Consider the following 22,282-nt stretch of genomic DNA (forward strand, 5'->3'; position numbering starts at 1 on the left):
TTAAAAAGACAGAATATTATATTTCCCTAAAAGAAATAGAAATCTTAAGAGAGACAGAAACTCAGAACTTCAGCTCCCTGCTCCCACCAGATATTTGCTGCCCATTGAGAAGGACTGGGTCAGCCTATCTACAAAACAAGACCTTCAGCTCCAGGGTGATGGGATTAAGACATGACCCTCCAGGACATTATAGGATTATCTAACAGCCGGGCTCACTGCATTACAAAATCACCTGGGGACATTGCATCACCCAGCAAGCTTCAACCAAGCTTGACTCAGAAAACCCAGTTAGCTATGACCCCTACAGCAGCCAATTGCTTTCACAGGAAAAGGAAGCTCAAGTTCAAACCCTCTCTCAATTCCATGTGGTCAGCTAAACCAGGATTATGTGCTGGATGGTTCTGCTTCATTAAACAATCTTTTCAATCAGCCTCCATGTTTCCAGTGTTTTTCTCCCCACTTGGAACTGAACCAGATATTTCTTCCAACAATGCCTAAAAGAACATTGTTATTATACCCTACGTTTCAGAATTTCTTCTGGAACGGAAAACTAAAATTGCGATATAGGAGGACATTAGATCTACTCCGCATTACCTAGCCTCAATTTGGTGAAACAGCTTTGCCCATCATAGAATAAACCGAAGCGCAACGCGTATAAAAAATCCAAAGAACCTGCAATAGGAACATTCGAGTCATCACAAAAAAATGTTATTTGAAGCGCCTTTATTTTGCAGGAAGGCCTCGAAGCCAAAGTAGTAACTACTACCGGAGTAGCGAATCTGTCTCCAATTATAAACAAACGCCATCAACGCACCCTTTCCGGCTCCCTAAAACAGCAAGTGGAGTGGTGGCGCCCGCGCCTCCCACGAATCCCCAGCGGAGTCGCTTTCAGTCCCCCCATCTCGGTGTCGACTTATTGCTTCCAGTCATTTGCCCCTCCCCTTCGGGTTCTCACACGGCGGCGACAACCCCGGCCTCCACCTCGCGTGCTCACACACACGCATACCGCGCAGGCAGGCAGTGACACTCGCAGCACAGCCACGGCCGTTCCACCAGGCATGGCACAGGGCTCTACTTCATTATGGCAGCAGCGCGACACAGCACTCTCGACTTCATGCTCAGCACCACAGGTGAGCCACCTCATTCCGGCGACTCCCCCTTTCTGGCCTACCCACCCATTCACGGCTGCCTAACAGACCCATAATTGTTCTTCCTTCCCTTCCTCAACAACGGGGCAGAGGAGAGGTCCGAGCGGCTTGCAGCAAGAGCCATGGCTCTCCTCAGGCCACTGCACCAAATGAGGCAAGCGAACGAGCGACTTGTCTTGTCTAGGTCGGCGTGGGAAGAGTGGGGCAGCCTGCCAGCTTTGCCCCGGCGTGTTTCTTTCCTGCTCACTCTCGCCCTCCCGTCCCCCAATACGCGGCGTATCCCCTTCTTTCCTCCGACATGTTCGGATTTTTTCCTCTCCCCCCTCCCCTTTCCCACCTTCCCATTTACAATTATTTTCAGATATTTAATTATTTTCTAACATTCGTGTTTGCAGCTCCTCCTTCGTAAATGCAGATTGCCTAAAAGCTCAACCCCCTCTTGCTGCGTTTCCAACCATGCGCGTTTCCGTGCTGCATGTGTTTTATGGCCTCCCGTCGGCGAAATCTTGCCATGTGTCTGCTCATTCATTTCCTTGAACAGACCCTCCTCTCACCCGAATATGATTTACTCTCGTAAATAGGCTGGCAAAGATATTTTCTCTCCCTTCCGGGCATATTCCCTTTATATACTTAAAAATGTGAGCCCGGGGTGGGTGGATGAAACATCGCTACTATTGCAAATGTGAGCCCGTGCCTTTGGGTATATGTGTGTCTGACTTTATAATTGCGGCCTGTTTCTGTCCAGTAGAAATAGGCATCTGCTTATTTTGCACGTCTTACCGCCAAAGGACGGGCCCTCAGGTGGTAGGTTTTTCCTCTAGAGATGCTAACGGAAGAGGTGATCCTGTTACCTCCCCCTACCCTTCATGATTTCCAGGCTCTACTGGAAATTGGGCTAGAAAGAAAATTTTAGCTGTAGAGTGGAAATGATGTGGTTGTTTAATAGAGTAATAATGGAAACGATGTACTGCACAGAACATAGAAGAACAGGAAGCCTTCTTACAAGGATAAATTGAACTGAAATTGTGTCTTAATTTTAAATAATTGTAATTAAAAATAAAGAAATAGGATATTTGATGTTTTCTCTCTTGGTTGGAGAAGGAAATATTTGGGATAATTATTCTAACGTCTTCATCTGGCAGTTGGATTTGTTTGTACATATACATTATTAATTATTTTGAGTGGTATTAAATTGGAGTTGGGCTATTTCCCAATGTTTTCCAAAAGGCGGGAATCCAACCCTATCTGTTTAGAACACTTCACCTTTAGTGGCATTTAAGAAATGTATTCAAATATTGTACACTTTTTTTCCCAACCAGTAGGATTGCAATTATTTTCTATAAAAGAAATAGGCCAATCTTTATATAAACAAATCTCAAATAAAAAAATGCAATATTTAAAAACTAAGCGGGGAGATGCATTTGGTGGTACTTTTTAAGCAATAGAATTTAAAGACCACACTATGCTGTCCTACTTCAGGTTTTGTGCGTGTATGTGTGTTTGTGCGCACACACACACACACACACACACACACACACACACACGATTTCTTAGGAGATTATCAATGTTACTTTCAGAGGACAATAGCAAGGAATGTCTTATTTAAGACAAAGACTTGCCTGTGAATTTTGTTTTTAAAGAGGAGTGTGCAGAAAAGGCATCCAAAATCATTCTGTCAAGGTTATCAGCTAGTCCAAGGGTCTATACTGCAAAGAGAAGTCATGCACGAGCCAGATATTATTTCCAGCAAAAAGAACATAGGCAAAGAAAATATTTTTTAAAGGTTGCAGCCAGCTATCAGCAATCAGAATGTTTACTTCAGTGTTTCTCTACCTTGGCAGCCTGAAGATGTGTAGACTTCAGCTGTCAGAATTCAGTAGTCAACATGCTGCCTGGAGCAGCGGTCACCAACTGGTGGTCAGTGGTCCGCGAGAAAATTTTGGTGATCCGTGGAGAAATCTTCGGACTTTTGCCGGTGCACCCTGGTGGAGGAGCTGCTCCGGGATGACCAATGGGCCAGTCCTGTGAGTGTGATTACTACAGCTCTGGAATATGGGACTGGCCGTGGCGGGGCTGGAAATCTCTGCCCTGGGGTGGCACATGCAATACACAAAAAGGAGCACAGCCCTCTCTGAATGAAATAATGGTGCTGTTGCTCTGGCAGGGAGGGGGAGGGGCGGTGCAAGCAGGCTGAAGCAGCGATCGCGATGGCTGGAAGCTGTGGGAGTGAAGCACTACTTGCACTTGCGCAGAATCAGCATTCCGCCTCCATATATTTGCCCAGCCAGTGGCGCAAAGCAGCCCTCATCTCCTGCCATTTTGGACTTGGAGCGGTAAACAATGTGTGGTCTGGGGAGCAGCCAGTTTTTGCTCTCCATTCCGGACATCAGTTCATCCCCCTGCAAGCTCTTGTCTCTCGAGGCGCACTCGCTGAACTGACACGGGAAACTTCGGCAGGGCTCCTCAAGAGACGAGAGCTTGCAGGGGGCCGATCTGGCATCCACAATGGAGAGCAAAATCTGGCTGCTTCCCGGACTAGACGCCGTTTACAGCTCCAAGTCCCAAGCGGCAGGAGACGAGGGCTGCTTTGTGCCACCGGCTGGCCAAATATACTGAGGCAGAATGCTGATACTGCGCAAAATGAAATAGAGAAAAAGAGACAAAATGAAAGAGAGAATGAGAAAGAGAATGAGAGAGAGAGAGAAAGAGACAGAGACAGAGAGACAATCAGAGAGAATCAGTGAGTGTGAGAGAGAATGAGAGACAGAAAGAGACAGAATGAAAGAGAATCAGAGAGAGAGAGAATCAGAATGAGAGAGAGTGGGGAGAGAGAGAAAGAATCGGAGAGTGATAGAGAAAGAGAGAGGATCCGAATGAGAGAGAATGAGAGACAGAAAGAGACAGAATGAAAGAGAATCAGAGAGAATCGGAGAGAGACAGAATGAAAGAGAATCAGAGAGAGAGAGAATCAGAAAAAGAGAGGGGGGGAGAAAGAGAAGAGAGAGAATGAGAGAATGAGGGGGAGAGAGAGAAAGAGAATGAGAGTAAGAGTGGGAGAGAGACGGGAGAGTGGGGAGAGAGATGAGAGAATGAGAGAGAATGAGTGGGAGAGAGAGAGAAAGAGGGGGGAGAGGGAGAGTGCCTGAAGAACCCCATCCCGTCACTGGGAGTCCAGGTGCTTCAGCAAGCGGCGCTCTGGATTTGTATTAGTGGTCCGCAGGATTTAAAATTATGAACTTGGTGGTCCCTGAGGTCCGAAAGGTTGGGGACTCCTAGCCTGGAGTGTTCTGGGAGTTGAAGTTCACATATCTTCAAGCTACCAAGACTGAAAAATACTGGTTTACTTCATTTCTTGACAAGAAATCCGACAGGTTTCCTCTGTTCTGCTGTTCCTTCTGTTTGTCTGGTGCAGGGTCCTTATCTGACAGGTCCAGCTACTCAGGTAGTGCTGGTGATTGATCAGCCTTATGTGATGTCTGGCTTTGTCCTTCCTGAATAGACATTGCGCAGGCTCAACTGAAGCAGCTTTTTCAGCTTTGGACTCAGAGTCTGAGTTCTGAGCTATGATATATGCGTTAACTGATGTATTAACTTTCTTAGCAGTATCTGGATGCTGCCAAATCTTTTGTGAATGATACTATTAATAACCTATTTATCACATATGATATACTATAGAACTCGTAAAGTAAATTGTCTGTTGTATTGCCATAAAACATATTGAAACAGATAAAACATTTATTATAATTTTTGCTGGAACACACAAACTATTGACCACAAAACAGCAATCCTTTCCACTTCCACATTTGTATTTTATACCTGTGTTGTGTGACAGCTGTACGTATTGTCGATGTGCTTCATTTAACTACTGTATAAGGCACACAGGCTACAGAAACCTGGAAAAGTACCTTGTCTTTCTTATAGTGTTTTTTTTAACAAAATTCAATCTTGGCTGAATAGGTTATAAATTAGAAAATACTGTAAGAATTGTTGCGAATTAGAATGGTAGATAGGTCCTGTTTTTACAGACTTGCTTTTTGGCTAAAACTACAATGTACGTCTGTATTAAAAAGTTAGTCTTTTATTTCTATATTCTTAGTTAACTCTAAATGTAGATAATGTTACTGCATTTATTTATGGGATTGAACCGTATGTTTAAAATAAAGGCACCTAGTGTTTTCTTAATTTTTTTTAAGGTTTATTGGGTTTTTATTTTTAAATATATATCAACATCAATACATGAACAGTGCGGCCTCTGGGTATGGTTCATATTAATACAAATAACAGTCAATTATTACATTAATTAAATTTATATAATCTTAATGTACTTGATTATTTTAAAATAGTTATTCAATATTCCATTCTAATGTCAATGATCTTCTTGAACATAGTAATACCATCTTTCAACCTCTCAACTTCCCATAAAAAGCTCAAAAACCAATTTTCACACTTTACACACACACAGCACAACACAGCTGACTTGCACACAGACACACACCAAATGCCACATACAGCTTTGTGAGATTTTATGTTTGTGTAGTTAGAGTGAAACACTACAGAAACACACCAAATCTCAGAAAGCTGCACAAATATTTTATTTTATTTATATTTTTTAGATCAGGGGCCTCCAACCTTAGTAACTTTTAAGGTTTGTGGACTTCAATTCCCAAAGTTCCTCAGCCAGCAAACCAGGCAGATTGAGTTGCTCACTGAGGAGATGGATTGCAGGCAGCCAGATTCAGTTGCTAGCTGATCTAACTGATGTAAAGCATGACTTTGCCAGCCCAAAAAGAGCAGTAATTAGATAAGTGGGGAGGGGGGGCTTGGTTGGGCATGGGTGGGGGCTATTGTAAGAGGCTGTGAAAAATGATTTTAAAAGCCTGTGATGATCAGGCAACTCATCAGGGATTGCCAGAGGAAAATTTTTTTTTAAAAGCTCCTCTGACGATCCCAGCTGAAGTTCCCTCATTGCAGCCCAGAACCTGTTAAAATAATTGTTTTAACAAGCTCTTCGGCTGAAGAGCTTGTAGAAAACATGTTTTTTAAGGTTCTGGTGATGAGGAACTCAGCTGGGATTGCCAGAGGAGTCTTTTAAAACCTTTTTTTTTACAACCTCTTTGGCCGAGGAGGTTGTTAAAAAAGAGTTTAAAGGTTCTGACGATCCCAGCCGAGCCGCGGGATCATCAAAGGCTTTTTTTTTACTTTTAAAGGCATGTTTTCGGCTGAAGAAAAACTGCTTTTAAAAGTAAAAAAAAAACACCTCTGATTTTGGCGCGGCTCAGTAGAGGCAGAGGGCAGGGCCAGGGATTTTTGCTACCGGTTCTCTGAACCACCAGCCACCATTGCTACCGGGTCGGACGAGCCGGTCCGAACCGGGAGCATTTCACCCCTGGGTTTTTCAGCTTTCTTAACGTTAATCCTCAACTTCCCTACTAGGGTTGGGCTGATCAAGCAGCAGGTGCACCCTGAATCCACTAAAGCGGAGATATTTATCTCCCTGTCCCGGTTTGGGATAAATAGTCTTAAGGGGAGGGTAAGTGGTTTAATTGGTTTGCTTACCTATGGTTCATCTTCTGGATCACTTCCGAATGAGTTTGATTCCTCCAGCTGAGATGCCGGAGTTTCCTCCCTAAAGGGGGGGTATGGACATTCTTTTTTTTTTTTTTTTTATAAAAAAGTTTTATTTTTACAATCTTATCAAATAATTCATCCAATGTACAGTTATATACAATTAGTCGGGCCTGCCCAGTCACCACCCCTTTTAACCTTCTTCCTCTTCTACCTTCTTTTACTTTCCAAACCTTCCTCTCCTTCTCTTATCTACCTCCTCTCCTCCCTCCACCCTACACTCTTCTCCCTCTTCTACCCCTCTTCCTTCCTCTTCTCCTCTTTCCTACCTCCTACTCTCTCTTTTTTCCCTCCCCACCATTCTAAAATGGCAACTGGTCAGACCCGACCCTACATTAATTATATTTATACATCTTCAATAATCCCTGTACATTAACCATCACTCCATCACTAACCTCAACCCCCCAATTCCCTTCCCCTTTACCCCCCACCCCCCACCCCGACTTCCCAGAACAAAATGCAGGGTATCAAAACTAACAATCATAATCTAAAATAATTCCTAAATTATAATCTCCAGTCTCTCCACGCTTATTCACACTCTCAATTCCCCTCTCCTTCAAAAATATATCTAATACAAATTATTTCCTAAATTTACTCATATGCTATTTGATATTTTTTTATCTGATACTTATTTTGAATATAATCAATCCACATTTTCCATTCTAAAATATATTTTTCTTGTGTATAGTCTTTCAAGTAAGCAGAGATTTTGCCATTTCTGCCAGATTTGATACTTTAAGAGTCCATTCTTCAATTGTAGGTAATTCTTCTTTCTTCCAATATTGAGCAATCAAAAGTCTTGCGGCTGTTATTAAGTTCAGAATCAATTTAGTCTCTATAGCTGTACAATCCATAATTATTCCTAGTAAAAAGAACTGCGGGGTAAACTTAATCTTCTTTTTCAAAATATTCTGCATGATCCACCATACTTTAATCCAAAATGCTTTAACTTTTTTGCAAGTCCACCATATATGATAATAAGTAGCATCTTCACAATCACATCTCCAGCATTTAGCCTGTACATTAGGATACATACATGACAATTTTTTGGGGTCTAAATGCCATCTATAAAACATCTTATAAAAATTTTCTCTCATATTTTGCGCTTGTGTAAATTTAACATTCCTCACCCAAATTCTTTCCCAAGTTTCCAACATTATTGGTTGCTGAAAATTTTGTGCCCACTTAATCATACAATCCTTAACCAAATCAGTCTCTGAATCTATTTCTACTAATACATTATACAACCTCTTAATATGCTGTTGACCTTGATCTCTCATTTGTTTTAACAAATTATCCTCAATTTGCTTAACACCTATTTTTTGATCTAATTTCCATCTAGCTTGTAGTTGTCCATATTGGAACCATGTATAATTTTTCCCTTCTTCCCCCATCTTTTCTCTAGATTTTAATTGTAACTCCCCCTTTTCCATACAAAGAAGTTCTTTATAAGTAACTACCTCCATCTTTTGATATATATTTATATTTTCTATCATGTGTCTCGGTTTGCCCATATTGGAATCTTTCCATCTAATTTGTATTGATATTTCCTCCAAACCCTCAATAATGCATTTCTAATTATATTATTTTAAATATTTTATCAACTTTCTTATCATATAATAAATAGGCATGCCACCCATATAACAAACCATAACCTTCTATATTCAGAACTCTTTCCTCAGTTAAATTAATCCAATCAGTAATTAATGATAAAACAACTGCTTCATAATACAATTTTAAATTAGGCATTTTAAGACCCCCTTTCCTTATATCCTGCATTACTTTTAATTTTATTCTTGGTTTTTGCCCATCCATACAAATTTACTAATCCCTTTTGCCATTCCTGTAATTTAATATCATTCTTAAACACCGGTATCATTTGAAACAAAACAAAACCTGGGCAAAACATTCATTTTATAGCCGCTATTCTTCCCAGCAAAGATAGTTGTAACTTCTTCCAACTCTCCATTTCTTTCCATACCTTCTGCCACAATACCTCATAATTATTTTTGTATAATTTAACATTTGAAGCTGTAATATATATTCCTAAATATTTAACCTTTTAACGATTTCAAAACCTGAAGTTCTTTCTAACTCTTCTTTTGTTGTATATTCATATTTTTAGTTATCATCTTTGTCTTTTGCTGATTCACCTTAAATCCAGATACTTTACCATACTGACCAATTATATCTTTTAAACCAGTTACTGAGTATATTGGTTGAGATACAGTAACAACCAGGTCATCTGCAAAAGCTCTTAATCTATAATCTTGATGTTTAACTCTAATTCCCTTTATTCGATCGGAACCACGTGTTATTCAGAAGAATTTCTAAAGTTAAAATAAAAAGTAATGGGGACAAGGGACATCCCTGTCTCGTCCCTTTCTCAATTTTAAAAGTTTCTGTTAACCCACCATTTACTATTATTTGTGCTGTTTGCTTCTGATATATTGCTTTAATTGCACGAATAAAATAATCCCCAAATTGCATTTTTTCTATTACTTTAAACAAAAACTGCCAATCCAATCTATCAAAAGCTTTTTCAGCATCCAAAAAAAGGAATGCCGCTGATACTTGGTTGTTTCGTTCCAAATATTCAAGTAAATTTACGATTTGCCTCACATTATATCTCATCTGCCTACCCTTAATAAATCCTGACTGATCATTATGAATTATTTGATTCATCACTGGCATTAATCTATTAGCCAATATCTTGGTAAATATCTTGTAATCAGTATTTAAAAGTGATATAGGCCTATAATTCTCTGCTTTAATACCATCTCGATCTTCCTTCGGTATTAACGAAATAAAGGCTGTCCTCCATGAAGGGGGAACATCTCCTCCCATTTGAATTTTATTAAATAACTCTTTAAGTGGTTCAACCATCTCATTTTGTAAATTTTTATAATAAACAGCTGTTAAACCATCTGTTCCTGGTGCTTTACCGATTTTAAGTTGTTTAATTGCTAAGAAAATTTCCTCTGAAGTAATTAATTGATTCAATTCTTCTCTTTGATTTTCTGTAAGCTCACAAATATTTTGTTGTTGTAAATATCTTTCTATCTCTGTATCATCAACCATATCCCTAGAATATAACTTACTATAATACTCTAAAAATGCTTTTTTAATCAAGTTCTTTTGATAAACTTCCTTACCCCTATATTCTATTTTATCAATCATTCGTGATTTCTGTTTTTTCCTTATTAAATAGGCAAGCCATCTTCCTGGCTTATTGGCATTATTAAACGTATTATGTTTTACATATTGTAAATTAATTGCTACTTGATCTGCCATTAACATATTAAACTGACCTCTCAATATATTTATTGATTCTTTTATTTTACTATTTCCTGGGCTATTTATCAATAATTGTTCTTTCTTTTTAATTTCCTCTTCCAGTTCCTTTTTCTTTTTCTGCAATTTATTTTTGTATTTAATATTCATTTGTATAAGATTTCCTCTCATATAAGCCTTACTGGAGTCCCAAATCATCTCTATAGATGTCTCTTTTTTCATATTCATAATAAAAAATTCTTTCATTTGTTTTTTACATTCATTTACATTTTGTTCATATTTAAACAAATTCTCATTCAACCTCCATGATCTCCTAGCCTCCTTTTCCTGATCAAATTCAATCCAAACTGGACTATGATCAGATAAAGTTCTTGAACAAATCTTCGTCTTCTTCACTCTAGAATACAAGTCATTAGTAATCAAAATAAAATCAATCCTCGAAAATGATTGGTGCCTATCAGAAAAGAAGGTAAAATCCCTCTCTTCTGTATTATGTTCTCTCCAAATATCTCTTAATTCCAAGTCCTCCATCATTTCAAAAAAAGCCTTTGGTAATTTCGCCCGGCTTGATATCTTCCTTAAGCTTTTTTTGTCTTTTTGAGTATCCAACACACCATTCCAATCACCCATTAATATATATGATTTATAATCCCAAAATACTATTCTTTTATGTAAAACTTGAAAAATTTTCTTGTTGTTGATTTGGAGCATAAACTCCTATTAATAATGTCTTCTTTCCCTCCAACAAGAGTTCAATAGCAATGTATCTTCCTTGCTTATCCACCTCAATTAATTTTGCTGATATATCCTTCTTTATATATATAACTAAACCATTTTTTTTCTCCAAAGAGGAGGCAACAAAATGTACTCCCAGTTTTGAATTTATCAAATATTTCTGGTCTAAAGATCTAATATGTGTTTCTTGTAAACAAGTAATGTCATTTTTAAATTGTTTCAAATAATGAAATACTTTCCTTCTCTTCTGTGGTGAATTCAAACCATTAACATTCCAAGATAATAGTTTAATTGCCATTATCGGCCAAAGGAAACTTTTGGAACACTAGCCGAAATCACATTTTGCTTTAGGCCTTGCTCCTCCCACTGTTTCCGTTGTAGTAGTTGCCAGTTGTTGTTGTGCCTTCATCTCTTGTTCCTTGCGTTTAGCAGCAGCTCTTGTCAGCCTTTGTTCTTTTGAATCTGGACCCGTCATAGGTATTTCCAACACTTGTAATAAATCTTCTTCCATCGCAATCTGTTCTTGAACCTGCTTCACTTCTCTTTCCTTCACTTCAGTCTCCTTTCTTCTAGCATCCAGTGGAGAAAGACTTCCAACTTTTAATGCCTCAACATAAAATTCTCTCGCTTTTCCAACTGTATTGAGACGATGTACTTTCCCTGCATAATATACTATTATACCAGTTGGAATATCCCATCTATATTCAATCTGACGTTTTTTAAGTTCATTCACCAGGAAGGCAAATTCCTTTCTAGCTCTTAACATTTTTGGTGGAATTTCCTTTAATATTAAAATATCCTGACCAGCAATCTGAATCTTCTCCCCCTTATATGAGGCTTGCAAAATCTGATTTCTCACTGTTCTATTTGTAAAATAAATAACAACATCCCTTGGCAACTTTTTTTGCCTTGCTATCCAAGAATTCACACGATATATTTTATCAATTTGATAAGCCACATCTACTGGACGAGCTGCTAATATCTCAGCAAATACTTCAGAAAAAATTTCCCTTAAATCCTCTTCTTTATTCTCTTTCAGACCACGAATTCTTAGAGCAAATTCCATATTTCTGTATTGTATCAAAACTATTTCATCCTCTGTCTTTTCCATTTTACTTTGAAATTCAGCCATTTTATTTTCTAATTTTAAATTACATTGCTTAATTACTTCAACCTCCTCTTCTAATAAAATCACATTCGTTGCCAAACTTTGTACTGCCATTACAAATCCTTCTTTAACTTCTTTATTTCCCACTTGAATTTCTGATATCTGCTCTTTCATTTCAGACATCTCATCAGTTATAACTTTAAATTTTTCTTCTATAAAGCCTTTTAAGTTCTCTTGTAACGCCTCTAAATTCAATGTTCTAGTCTCTGCTGTATGAGCTGGAGAGGCACCAGCTGATAAAGTTCCAGAGCTCTTTGTTACAGTAGACTTTAATTGTTTGGCTGCCATCTTCTATAAAATTATTTATTTTATTTTATTTCCAACTTAATATTCACTTTAAATCTTCTTAACTTCTGAGAAACACAGTCTTTTAAAGCAGTATTTAAAAAATCTCCCTAGATTCTATCAGCAGGCAGCAAAGAGTTAAAGCAGCAAGTAACATGCAAATTACCAACTGCAGAGGCACACGCTGAAAGTATCACTTTCGCTTTCCACTCGTTAACTTGTTAACAATTCGCCTCCATTTTCTTGCTGTTTTCAAGCTTGTTACAAAGTATCGGGGAATCGGCTTGGCTACTTGCTTAAAGTTCTCCCACTTTCGTTCTGTCCGGTATAATCCTTTATTGTCCAAAATAAATCTCGGCGTTTGGTCGTGGTGATTGGTTCCGCCAAAGCAGAAGAATCCTCGGATCTGGAGCTCTTCGGGTTGCTGGAGGGAACTTAACCCTTCAAACCCCTTTTTTCTCAGGGGCTTTAGGGAAATTCAACCTCTGCCCTCAGCTCACCCCTTCTCCTTCTCCCGAAGAGGGGGTTTTCCGAACCGCTGGACAGCAGATTTAAGCTGTCCTAGCGATTCCACATAATCCAGAGGTTGGTGATCGTAAAGATCACCGCCATCACCTACGGTGCCAAACAGGAAGTGGGGGGTATGGACATTCTGTGATCTCCCTGCTCCTCAGGGCAGTCTCCTTCCCGTGGTGGCCAGTTTTCGCAAGTCCCCCCCCCCGGTGAGTGTTCTGGTTTCCGCGTGGGTGTTTGCAAACAACACTCTGCAGCTCGGTGCGCCTCTTTTCCATGCTTAAAACAGGCTGAGGATTTCGGAGAAAATGCAGTTTGTGGTTTGAGGAGCTCTTGCTTCCATTGGGGTGGGGATTTCTTCCACACTTGCCCCGTTCAGTACTGGTTTCTGGCCATATCGCTCTCTGCTCCTTCGGCGGTGATGTACCACTCATGTAGGTGATTCAGTGCACTTCGGGCCATGCAGACATTATATAGATCATCACTCAGCCCATTCTTGAAACAGCTCACCAAAATATCCTCTGGCCAGTTCACACAACACACAAGGTCCTGGAATTCTTCAGTATACTCTGCTACTGGCTGTTTCCCCTGCTTCACCACCTTAATGCAGTCGCATGTTTTGCAATCTGCGAGGGGGTCCTCGAACCATCATCGCAGGACCATCATGAAATGGTTGCAATCCCGCAGTTCTGGTGCATTGGCATTATGCAGGGTCACCATCCATCTGGCAGCAGCTCCCTGCAGCTGATTTTCGGGCCTTCTGGGCCCACCGGAAGTAGGGAAACAGGTTTTTTTTCCTGCCTCTGGAGGACCTCAGGGAGTGGTGGGCAAGGCCCATTTTTTGCTGTTCCCCAAGCTCCAGAACCTTTCTAGGAGCCTGAGGAAGAACAAAAAACAGGCCTTCCGGTCCCACCGGAAGTTGGCAATTGGGCCATTTCCAGCCTCCAGACAGACTCCAGGGATGTGGGGAAGGCTGTTTTTGCCCTCCCCAAGCTCCTAGAAAGGCTCTGGAACCTGGAGAAGAGCAAAAAATGGGCCTTCTGGTCCCACTGGAAGTTGGCAAACAGGCCGTTTCTGGCTTTTGGAGGGCCCCTGGGGGCATGGGGAAGGCTGTTTTCGCCCTCCCCAAGCTCCTAGAAAGGCTCTGGATCCTGGGGAGGTAGAAAAACAGGCCTACCGGGCCCATCATGCTATTGCATGCCTGGAGCGGGGGGGAGTGGGGATCTCGCGTGCCTGCACGGGAGCGGGGCGCATAGAATTATGGGTGTGGGAACACATGCATGTGACCCCCCCCTGCTCCTGGCACGCAATGGCAAAAAGGTTAGCTGCCACTGGCTTAGTGATTGCGGCATTAACAATGGTGCTACTGGTCCCAGTTGTGATCATTAAGTGAGGACTACCTGTATCCTCTCAAATTTGACTGCTTTTGACAGTCAAATTTTGACACAGTTGCTGTGTCAATGGTTTTTTATTTTGTTTTAATCTTGACCAGAGATCTCACTTTGGGGAAATAATTCTCTCTTAGTCCAGTTTGCCTCAGAGATTTGTTTTGAAAATAAAATGAAGAAAAGTATGTTGTCTTGAATTCTCTGAGAAAAAATACAAATGCAAATTACACAATGAGATCGTTATGGAGGTAGCCACTATACAGCTTTGTTATCAATAATGTGTTAATCGTAATCTGAGTAAGAAAAAAATACCTGTAATCTTGTCTTTTTTATTCATTAGTGTCACGGCTGCCTCTGTCCATTTCCTAGGAAAGAAAAATCCTTGGCTCCATAGATTTAGAGAAAGGTACTTTTGCTAGGAACGAACTGAAAGCAAGCAATTCCAGGCAAGCTCTGAGGCAAAGTGTGTGAAAACAGCAACTTGAAACAAACTGTACAGCCCAACCCCCTTGTAGCTAGGCAACCAGGGGCCACTGCATACCAGAGCTAACAGAAATGGCCTTGGTGAGATAGGCAAAATCCAGGCTGGAGTTGCAAAACTGCAATGAACAATTCTCCACTGATCCCTTCCCCCTTTTCTATTACAGCAAGCAGCAGGGTAGCTGACAAAGTTGTTTAGATAACAGGCCAGTGATTTGACTTGAAAAATTATGATTAAATACAAAGGAGAAATCAAAGTATTAAATGCAAAAAATATCTTTAACTTAAATTACAAATTAACTTCAGGAATATTTTTTTTACTTTGAAAAAGAATATTATGTTCTTCACAATGAACAGATGTTTATTGCCATCTGTTAAAATAATTGGCCTTGGCCTCAAGCTTTTCATGTAAACTTAGAAGTATTTTTTTAAAAATGTGGGAGTAAGAAATGGTGGGCAATAGAAAAGATTTTTTTTTACTTCAGATGATAGTTTTATGTAGATAGACCAAGGGTGTCAAACTTGATCGCGTCATGTGACGTATCACAATGTTGTTTGCCTTTGTAGAGCCGGGGTGGGCGTGGCCTCTCTGTGATGCATCCCGTCCGCAGGCCTCAAGTTTGACACCCCTGATGTAAACTACGAACATAAAGCTCATTTGACATTTTTTCCACTTTGAGAAACATCCACATTGCTAATCAAATCATTTGATTTATTTTTCAAAATGTATTTAATTACTGTGCTTCTAAATTACACAATATATGCAGCTCCAGCATAGATATATTTTAAGGTACTGTAAAAAAAATAGGAAACACTTGGCTGCCCATATATCTTGCGAGTAAAGACAAATATATGTGTCCCAGGATAATGTTGCAGGATCCAATCTGAGTCAATCACCAGGACCAAAGGTTTTATTCTCCCAAGTTTTGGGGCTTGTGCTGGAGCTCATCATCAGGGAACTTCTCTTTCTCACTCTAGAATATGTGCACTGGACTGTTCTACTTGTTGTATTTATATGGTGCCTGGTTGTGTGTAGCTTTTAGTTGTTAATTAGGGAGTTGATAGCTGGATATGAAGTCACTGATTGTTTTTTCCTTGTGCTGCTGAGCCCTTGGCTCCTAAGTACCTGATAGGAAACAGTATAAGGAACAGTATTTGACAGAACACAGTATAAGCAAAAGTTTTTATTATAAGAAATCACAATAATAAAAATAACAATATGGACTGAACTTATTCCATCCCACTGAGCCCACCACCTCTGGTGATCACAGAAAAAGATGTGTGAGGTCTGTTTCACAGACAAAAGCCTGGAAAAGCACCAGGCCCAGACAAGGTAACTTCTCCTTGCTTGAAAGATTATTCCCCCATCTACACCTACATTGTTAATAAATCACTAGAGATGTTTCTTCTTGCTTCAAACACTTTACTATCATCCCATGTAGCTGAAGTTATGAAAACCTTTGAAAGGTTAGTGCTGGTCCACCTGAAAACCATCAGGGATCTGCTGTTAGGCTCCTTGCGATTTGCCAACCGAGCAAATAGATCGGTTGGCAAATTGTTAATATGGAACTGCACTATAACTTACAACATCTTGAATCTCCAAGGACCTATGCAAGGGTCTTTTTTGTAGACTTCAGCTCGGCATTCAATATCATTATTCCAGATATTCTTCCTACTAAACTGACTCAGCTAACTGTGTCTGACCACACTTGGTCAGTGTGGATCATAAGCTTTCTAAAAGATGGGAAGCAGCAGGTAAAGCTAGGCAAAATCACATCAGATATCTGTACAATTAACACAGGTGCCCCCAGGCTGTGTGTTCTCACCATTACTTTTTTCTCTGTATACTAACAACTGCATCTCAGAGGATCCTCAAAGTACTGAAGTTTGCAGATGATACAGCAGTGATTGGTTTCATTCAAGATGGCAAATCTGCATACAGATGGGAAGTTGAACAACTGGCCCTGTTGTGCAGCCAAAACAATATTGAACTGAACACACTCAAAACTATAGAAATGATAGTAGATTTTAGGAGAAGCCCTCCTATTCTTCCACCTCTTAAAATACTAGGCAATACAGTATCAATAACAGAGACCTTCACATTTTTAGTTTCTATAATATAACATAACATAACATAACAACAGAGTTGGAAGGAACCTTGGAGGCCTTCTAGTCCAACCCCCTGCCCAGGCAGGAAACCCTACACCATCTCAGTCAGATGGTTATCCAACATTTTCTTAAAAATTTCCAGTGTTGGAGCATTCACAACTTCTGCAGGCAAGTCGTTCCACTTATTAATTGTTCTAACTGTCAGGAAATTTCTCCTTAGTTCTAAGTTGCTTCTTTCTTTGATCAGTTTCCACCCATTGCTTCTTGTTCTACCCTCAGGTGCTTTGGAGAACAGCCCGACTCCCTCTTCTTTGTGGCAACCCCTGAGATATTGGAACACAGCTATCATGTCTCCCCTAGTCCTTCTTTTTATTAAACTAGACATACCCAGTTCCTGCAACTGTTCTTCATATGTTTTAGCCTCCAGTCCCCTAATCATCTTTGTTGCTCTTCTCTGCACTCTTTCTAGAGTCTCAACATCTTTTTTACATCGTGGCGACCAAAACTGGATGCAATATTCCAAGTGTGGCCTTACCAAGGCATTATAAAGTGGTACTAACACTTCACGTGATCTTGATTCTATCCCTCTGTTTATGCAGCCCAGAACTGTGTTGGCTTTTTTAGCAGCTGCTGCACACTGCTGGCTCATATCTAAATGGTTATCCACTAGGACTCCAAAATCCCTCTCACAGGTACTACTATTGAGCAAGGTACCACATATACGGTACCGGTGCATTTTGTTTTTTTGGCCTAAATGTAGAACCTTACTTTTTTCACTGTTGAATTTCATTTTGTTAGATAGCGCCCAATGTTCAAGTCTGTCAAGATCTTTCTGTAACTTGAGCCTATCTTCTGGAGTGTTGGCTATTCCTGCCAGCTTGGTGTCATCTGCAAATTTGATGAGTTCCCCAGTCATTGATGAAGATGAATGTCCAAGTCATTGATGAATATCTTAAGACTTAAAATGGACACCTAACATAAAAAAAGCACAACAAAAATGTCCTTCCTATAGCAGGGGTCCCCAACCTTTCGGATCTCAGGGACCACTAAATTAATAATTTTAAATCCCGTGGACCACTAATATGATCTGCTTAATGACCGGCTGGGTGGGCGTGGCTAGGTGGTCATGTGACTGGGTGGGTGTGGCCAACTTGATGTCACTCACATTGAGGGCCGCCTTGCTGGCTTCTACTTGCCCCTTCCCTCCCAGCCACTCCTTGCCTGCCCACCTGGGCTCCTTAGGGCTCCAACAGGAAGTAGTTGTTGAAGCTAAGCAGCCACCATGAGAAAGAGTTGGCAAAACAGCTGGCTCAGTTCAAATTGGATCTGACCGAGAAGGAGGCTCAGCAGAAGCACCTCACTCAGGACTACGAGCATAGGCTTTCCAAGCAGAGGGAAGACTTGCGGGAGTGCAAGGCCAAGTGCCTAGAGGCTCAGCAGGCTGAGATAGTCAGCCAGTTCCAGGCCATGATACAGTCCCACTGGAACAAGGCCCTCTGGCTCTTCGCCACCAGCGATGCTTCCCTCCAGCCTTCGCCCAAAGCCCCGCACCAGGAGGCTGAAGCAGACCCCAAGTTGGGATTTCTGCCCCCCTCCGACCCACACAAAAAGACCCCGGAGGGGGAAACTCTCTGCAGCAACTGTTCATTGCACGTATCTAGCCCAGGGGCCGTAGTTTGCGGACTCCTGATTTAGTACAATATAAAAAAATGCAAATAATTTTTCTGTGGACCACCAGTGGTCCACAGACCACCAGTTGGTGACCACTGTCCTATAGCAGCACTCAGAAAGCTCAGACTGCCCAAGAAGCTGCTAATACAGTTCTACAAAGGAATTATTGAGCCTGTCATTTGCATCTTTATAACTGCCTGATTTGGCATAGCAAACAAGACAGACTTCAATGTTAGGACTGCAGAAAAAATAATTGCAACCAATCTGCCTTTCACTGAGAACCTGTATACTGCATGAACCAGAAATTAGAACTGTGAAAATATCTACAGACCTCCTTATATCCTGGACATAAACTGTTTCAACCTCTTCCTTCAGGATGATACTATAGGGAAGGGGTCCTCAAACTTTTTAAATGGTCCCTCAGACTGTTGGGGGTCCGGACCGGCTGGGTGGGTGTGGCTAGGTGGTCACATGAGTGGGTGGGCGTGGCCAATTTAGTAATCCATTAAACAATACACACAAATTAAATTTTAATTTGTTTTGCTCCTGGGGGTGTTTTATTTGCTTTTGTTTGCAGGTTGCTCTTTTGGTTGACTTTTCTTTTTACTAGATCGTTTTTAAGTTATTTAGGAATCTAGTGGTCCACTTCAGGAAACTCAGTTTTGCAGCAATTCTTCTCAGCCCAAAGGAGCTTACATTCAAAATCTCTGTCTCTCTCTCCCTCCCTCCCTCCCTCCCGCCCTCCCTCCCTCCCTCTCTTTCTCTCTCTCTTTCTCTCTCCCTTTCCCTCCCTCCCTCTCTGTCTATTTCTTTCTTTCTCTCTCTCTCTGCCTATCTCTCTCTCTCTTTCTCTCTTTTTTCTGTCTCTTTCTCGCTCTCTCTCTGTCCCCTTGGGGAGGGAAGGAACTCCTGAACTGGTGCTGGGTGGTGAGAATCTGACGTCCAGAGCCTGTCGAGTGGCACACTGAAGACCAGCTAGCCGGCAGGGAGGTGGGGCAATCCCACGGTCTCCCCAAAACTAACACATCTCTTGTTGCTTGAAACCTGAAGACCAGTCCTGGCAGTGGGTGGGAGAGCAGGCAGCCCTCCTCCAATTCAGTCCTCCTGCAGCACTCTGCTGGCCGTGCGGAGGCTCCTGGAGGCCTCCGTGTGGCCCATTTTTGGCCTCCCTTGCCTCCAGAAGCACTGCTGGCAAAAAAACATTTGCCTTACCTTCCAGTTCCAGCCCGCAGGGCTCCCGAAGGTAAGTCCTGCACTCAGCTGAAGGGTGGGAGTGGGCAAGGCGATGTGGGCAGGGCAGCCTTGTGGTCCTGCATGGGCTGGAGTAATGGCTTTGGCAGGCCATATCCGGGCCACGGGCCAAAGTTTGAGGACCCCTGCTATAGGGCATTGCACTCTGCTAAACAACGAATTCCCACAACACTGTTTTATGCCCTGGGATGTCAAACTACCGAGTAGGACTAGATTACTATTATCCTTCTCATATTTTCTATTACTTATTTCTTTAGCTTCTTATGGCTATAACTTTGTTGTTTGTCATGATTTATGTTGATTGCTTTTATTTAGTATCCTATGACTATCACTGAGGTTTGTATCTTATGATTTATGATGATTGTATTTTATGGTCATGATTTATCACTTGTTGCTTGTGTTTACATTGAGAGCTTATGCACCAGACAACAAATTCCTTGTGTGTCACTTGGCCAATAAAGAATTCCATTCTGTTCTGTTTTTAAAACAAATCTTTACTAAAAATGCTGTTAAGTTGTTAGCGAAGTTGTTAGTTAGTGAAGTGCTACCGAATCGGACCGGATCAGGTAAATAGGTAGCAGAGATTGGGGCTGGTTCGGAGAACCATTAGCAATCACTGGCTGGCCATGCCCCCGAACCAGTCTGTGGCCCGCAGCACTGCCATGCTTCCCTGCCTTCCACGCGGCCTTCCCGGCATCCCCTTGGCCACCTTGTGAAGGCAGGCAAGCGGAGGGCCACGTGGAAGGCAGGAAACTGTGGAAAGCATGGCAGGGATGCAGGGAGAGGATCTAGAAGGTAAACCGATGCTGGCAGTGGGTGTGGGGAGGGAGACCTACTGTGCTCGGCCTCGGGGTGGGGTGGGGGACCTGGCAAGGCTCGCTCGCCTTTTGGGCCTGGTGCGCTCAGCTTTTGCACTCAGCTTCTGTGGGCCTTTGGCTGACTGCCGCCTGCTTGGCTCCCCCCCACCCCGCATCCAGCCCATGATGGGGAACGCGCTGCTTCTGGGCCAGGCCATCCACCTTCGGGTCCCTGAAGAGCAGGGTGTGCTCTGCCACCGCTGCTGCCATCAGCACCATAGTTACACAGGAAAACTCCCTGGTGCAGCATAGTTCTGGGATGGCGGGGGAACCCAGGCAAGCTCTGCCACCGCTGCTGCTACCAGGAGCATCCATGTGGGAAAACTCCCCGGCGCAGCACAGTTCCAGGATGGCGGGGGAGCCCAGGCAAGCTCTGTCGCCACTGCCACCGCTACTGCTGCCAGGAGCATCCGCGCAGGAAAACTTCCCAGGAAGGGCTCTGTCTGTGTGCCCAGACCAGGTGTGTTTGTGAGTGTGTGTGAGAGAGAGAGAGAAAGAAAGAGAAAGAAAGAGGAAGGGAGAGAGAGAGAGACAAGAGGAAGGAAGAAAGGAAGGAATGATGGGAGGGAGGGAGGGAGGGAGGGAGGAAGGAAGGAAAGAAAACTTATGACCACAATTGTGTCCCAAATTTTGGTCACTAAGCAAGAGCATTGTTAAGTAAATTTCACCACATTTTACAAGTTGACCACACCCACCCAGTCACATGCCCACCAAGCCACGACCACAGAACCAGTAGCAAAAAAAATTAGATTTCACCCCTGGTTGTTAAGTATGCCACTTTCACAGAAAACAAAATTTCTTTATCAAGATTTATTAAAAGAAGACACATAAGGAATCTTAACAACTGGTTTTCCAATAGTTGATATATGGTATAGAAATTGAACAGTCATCATTTTATGCTCATAATATGATAAGAATATCATGACAAAATGCACTAAATATCATTTCTATGTATTTATTAACCCATTTTTTTCTTTGTCTAGCTGATTGTAATGCCATTTTTAGAGGTCTACAATCCATCTTCCAAAAGGAGGGAATGATAGAGACTATTCATAACTGGGAAAATCATGGTTACCTAGCAACATACGTCAATAAAAATGGCTGGTAAACTGAATTTTAATATACATGATTTTTGAAGTATGTTATAATGATCTATTATTTAACAGTTTGTCAAGCTTTAAGAAGCTAAGCATACACTTCACTAATTTTTATATTTTAAAAAGTTTTAAGAGTTAATTTCTAATTAACTGTTATGAAAAATAGAGAAAATGGCATTTATATTAATAAAATTAACACATACTGCTGAAGCTTATTGTTAGGCAAGCTCTAACTTGATGTTCTAATGGCTTAATGAAACTAATGGATAAAAATTACTTTTTGGAGAAGGGTAGAATATTACAGATATACCTTATTACCAAACTGAGGGATATCAGCCTAGAGACTATATTGGTAAGTAGCTAAATTAGTTGATAGATTTTTTTTTATGATTTCATCATTTATCTATAGGAAAAGACAACAAAATCAAAGGAGGCCCCTTTTTCATAACAATCAACTAATCCTCTATCACAAATTATCAACCATCTCACTTGAGTAGCATAATGGAGAATGTTATCAAATTAATTAATTATGCTGAAATGGCAGCACAGAGCTTGACAAAAGATCTTTTTCAATTACTTTTTGATTTTGTAGATGGAGATATTCTGATTTTTGGAGATCTGAATATTTTTTTCTCCAGACGTAAACAAATCTGTATCTAAA

General features: G+C 41.3%; 1 protein-coding gene across 6 annotated transcripts in view; it reads left to right on the forward strand.

The window, feature by feature from the left end:
• Positions 1-769: 769 nt before the first annotated feature.
• Positions 770-22,282, forward strand: part of SMS (spermine synthase) — a 132,378-nt gene continuing 110,865 nt past the window's right edge. The window contains exons 1-2 of one of the 6 annotated variants that reach the window (XM_058184518.1): positions 770-1,130; positions 21,508-21,628. In XM_058184518.1, coding sequence (XP_058040501.1) covers positions 1,082-1,130; positions 21,508-21,628 — 170 coding nt within the window. In that variant the 5' untranslated portion in view covers positions 770-1,081. Of the gene's footprint in view, positions 1,131-2,974; positions 3,173-21,507; positions 21,629-22,282 lie in introns of those variants that run through there. The other 5 variants (XM_058184521.1, XM_058184522.1, XM_058184517.1 and 2 more) reach the window with 5 other exon arrangements.

Source organism: Ahaetulla prasina, chromosome 5 (genome assembly GCF_028640845.1).
Source record: "Ahaetulla prasina isolate Xishuangbanna chromosome 5, ASM2864084v1, whole genome shotgun sequence".
NCBI lineage: Eukaryota > Metazoa > Chordata > Lepidosauria > Squamata > Colubridae > Ahaetulla > Ahaetulla prasina.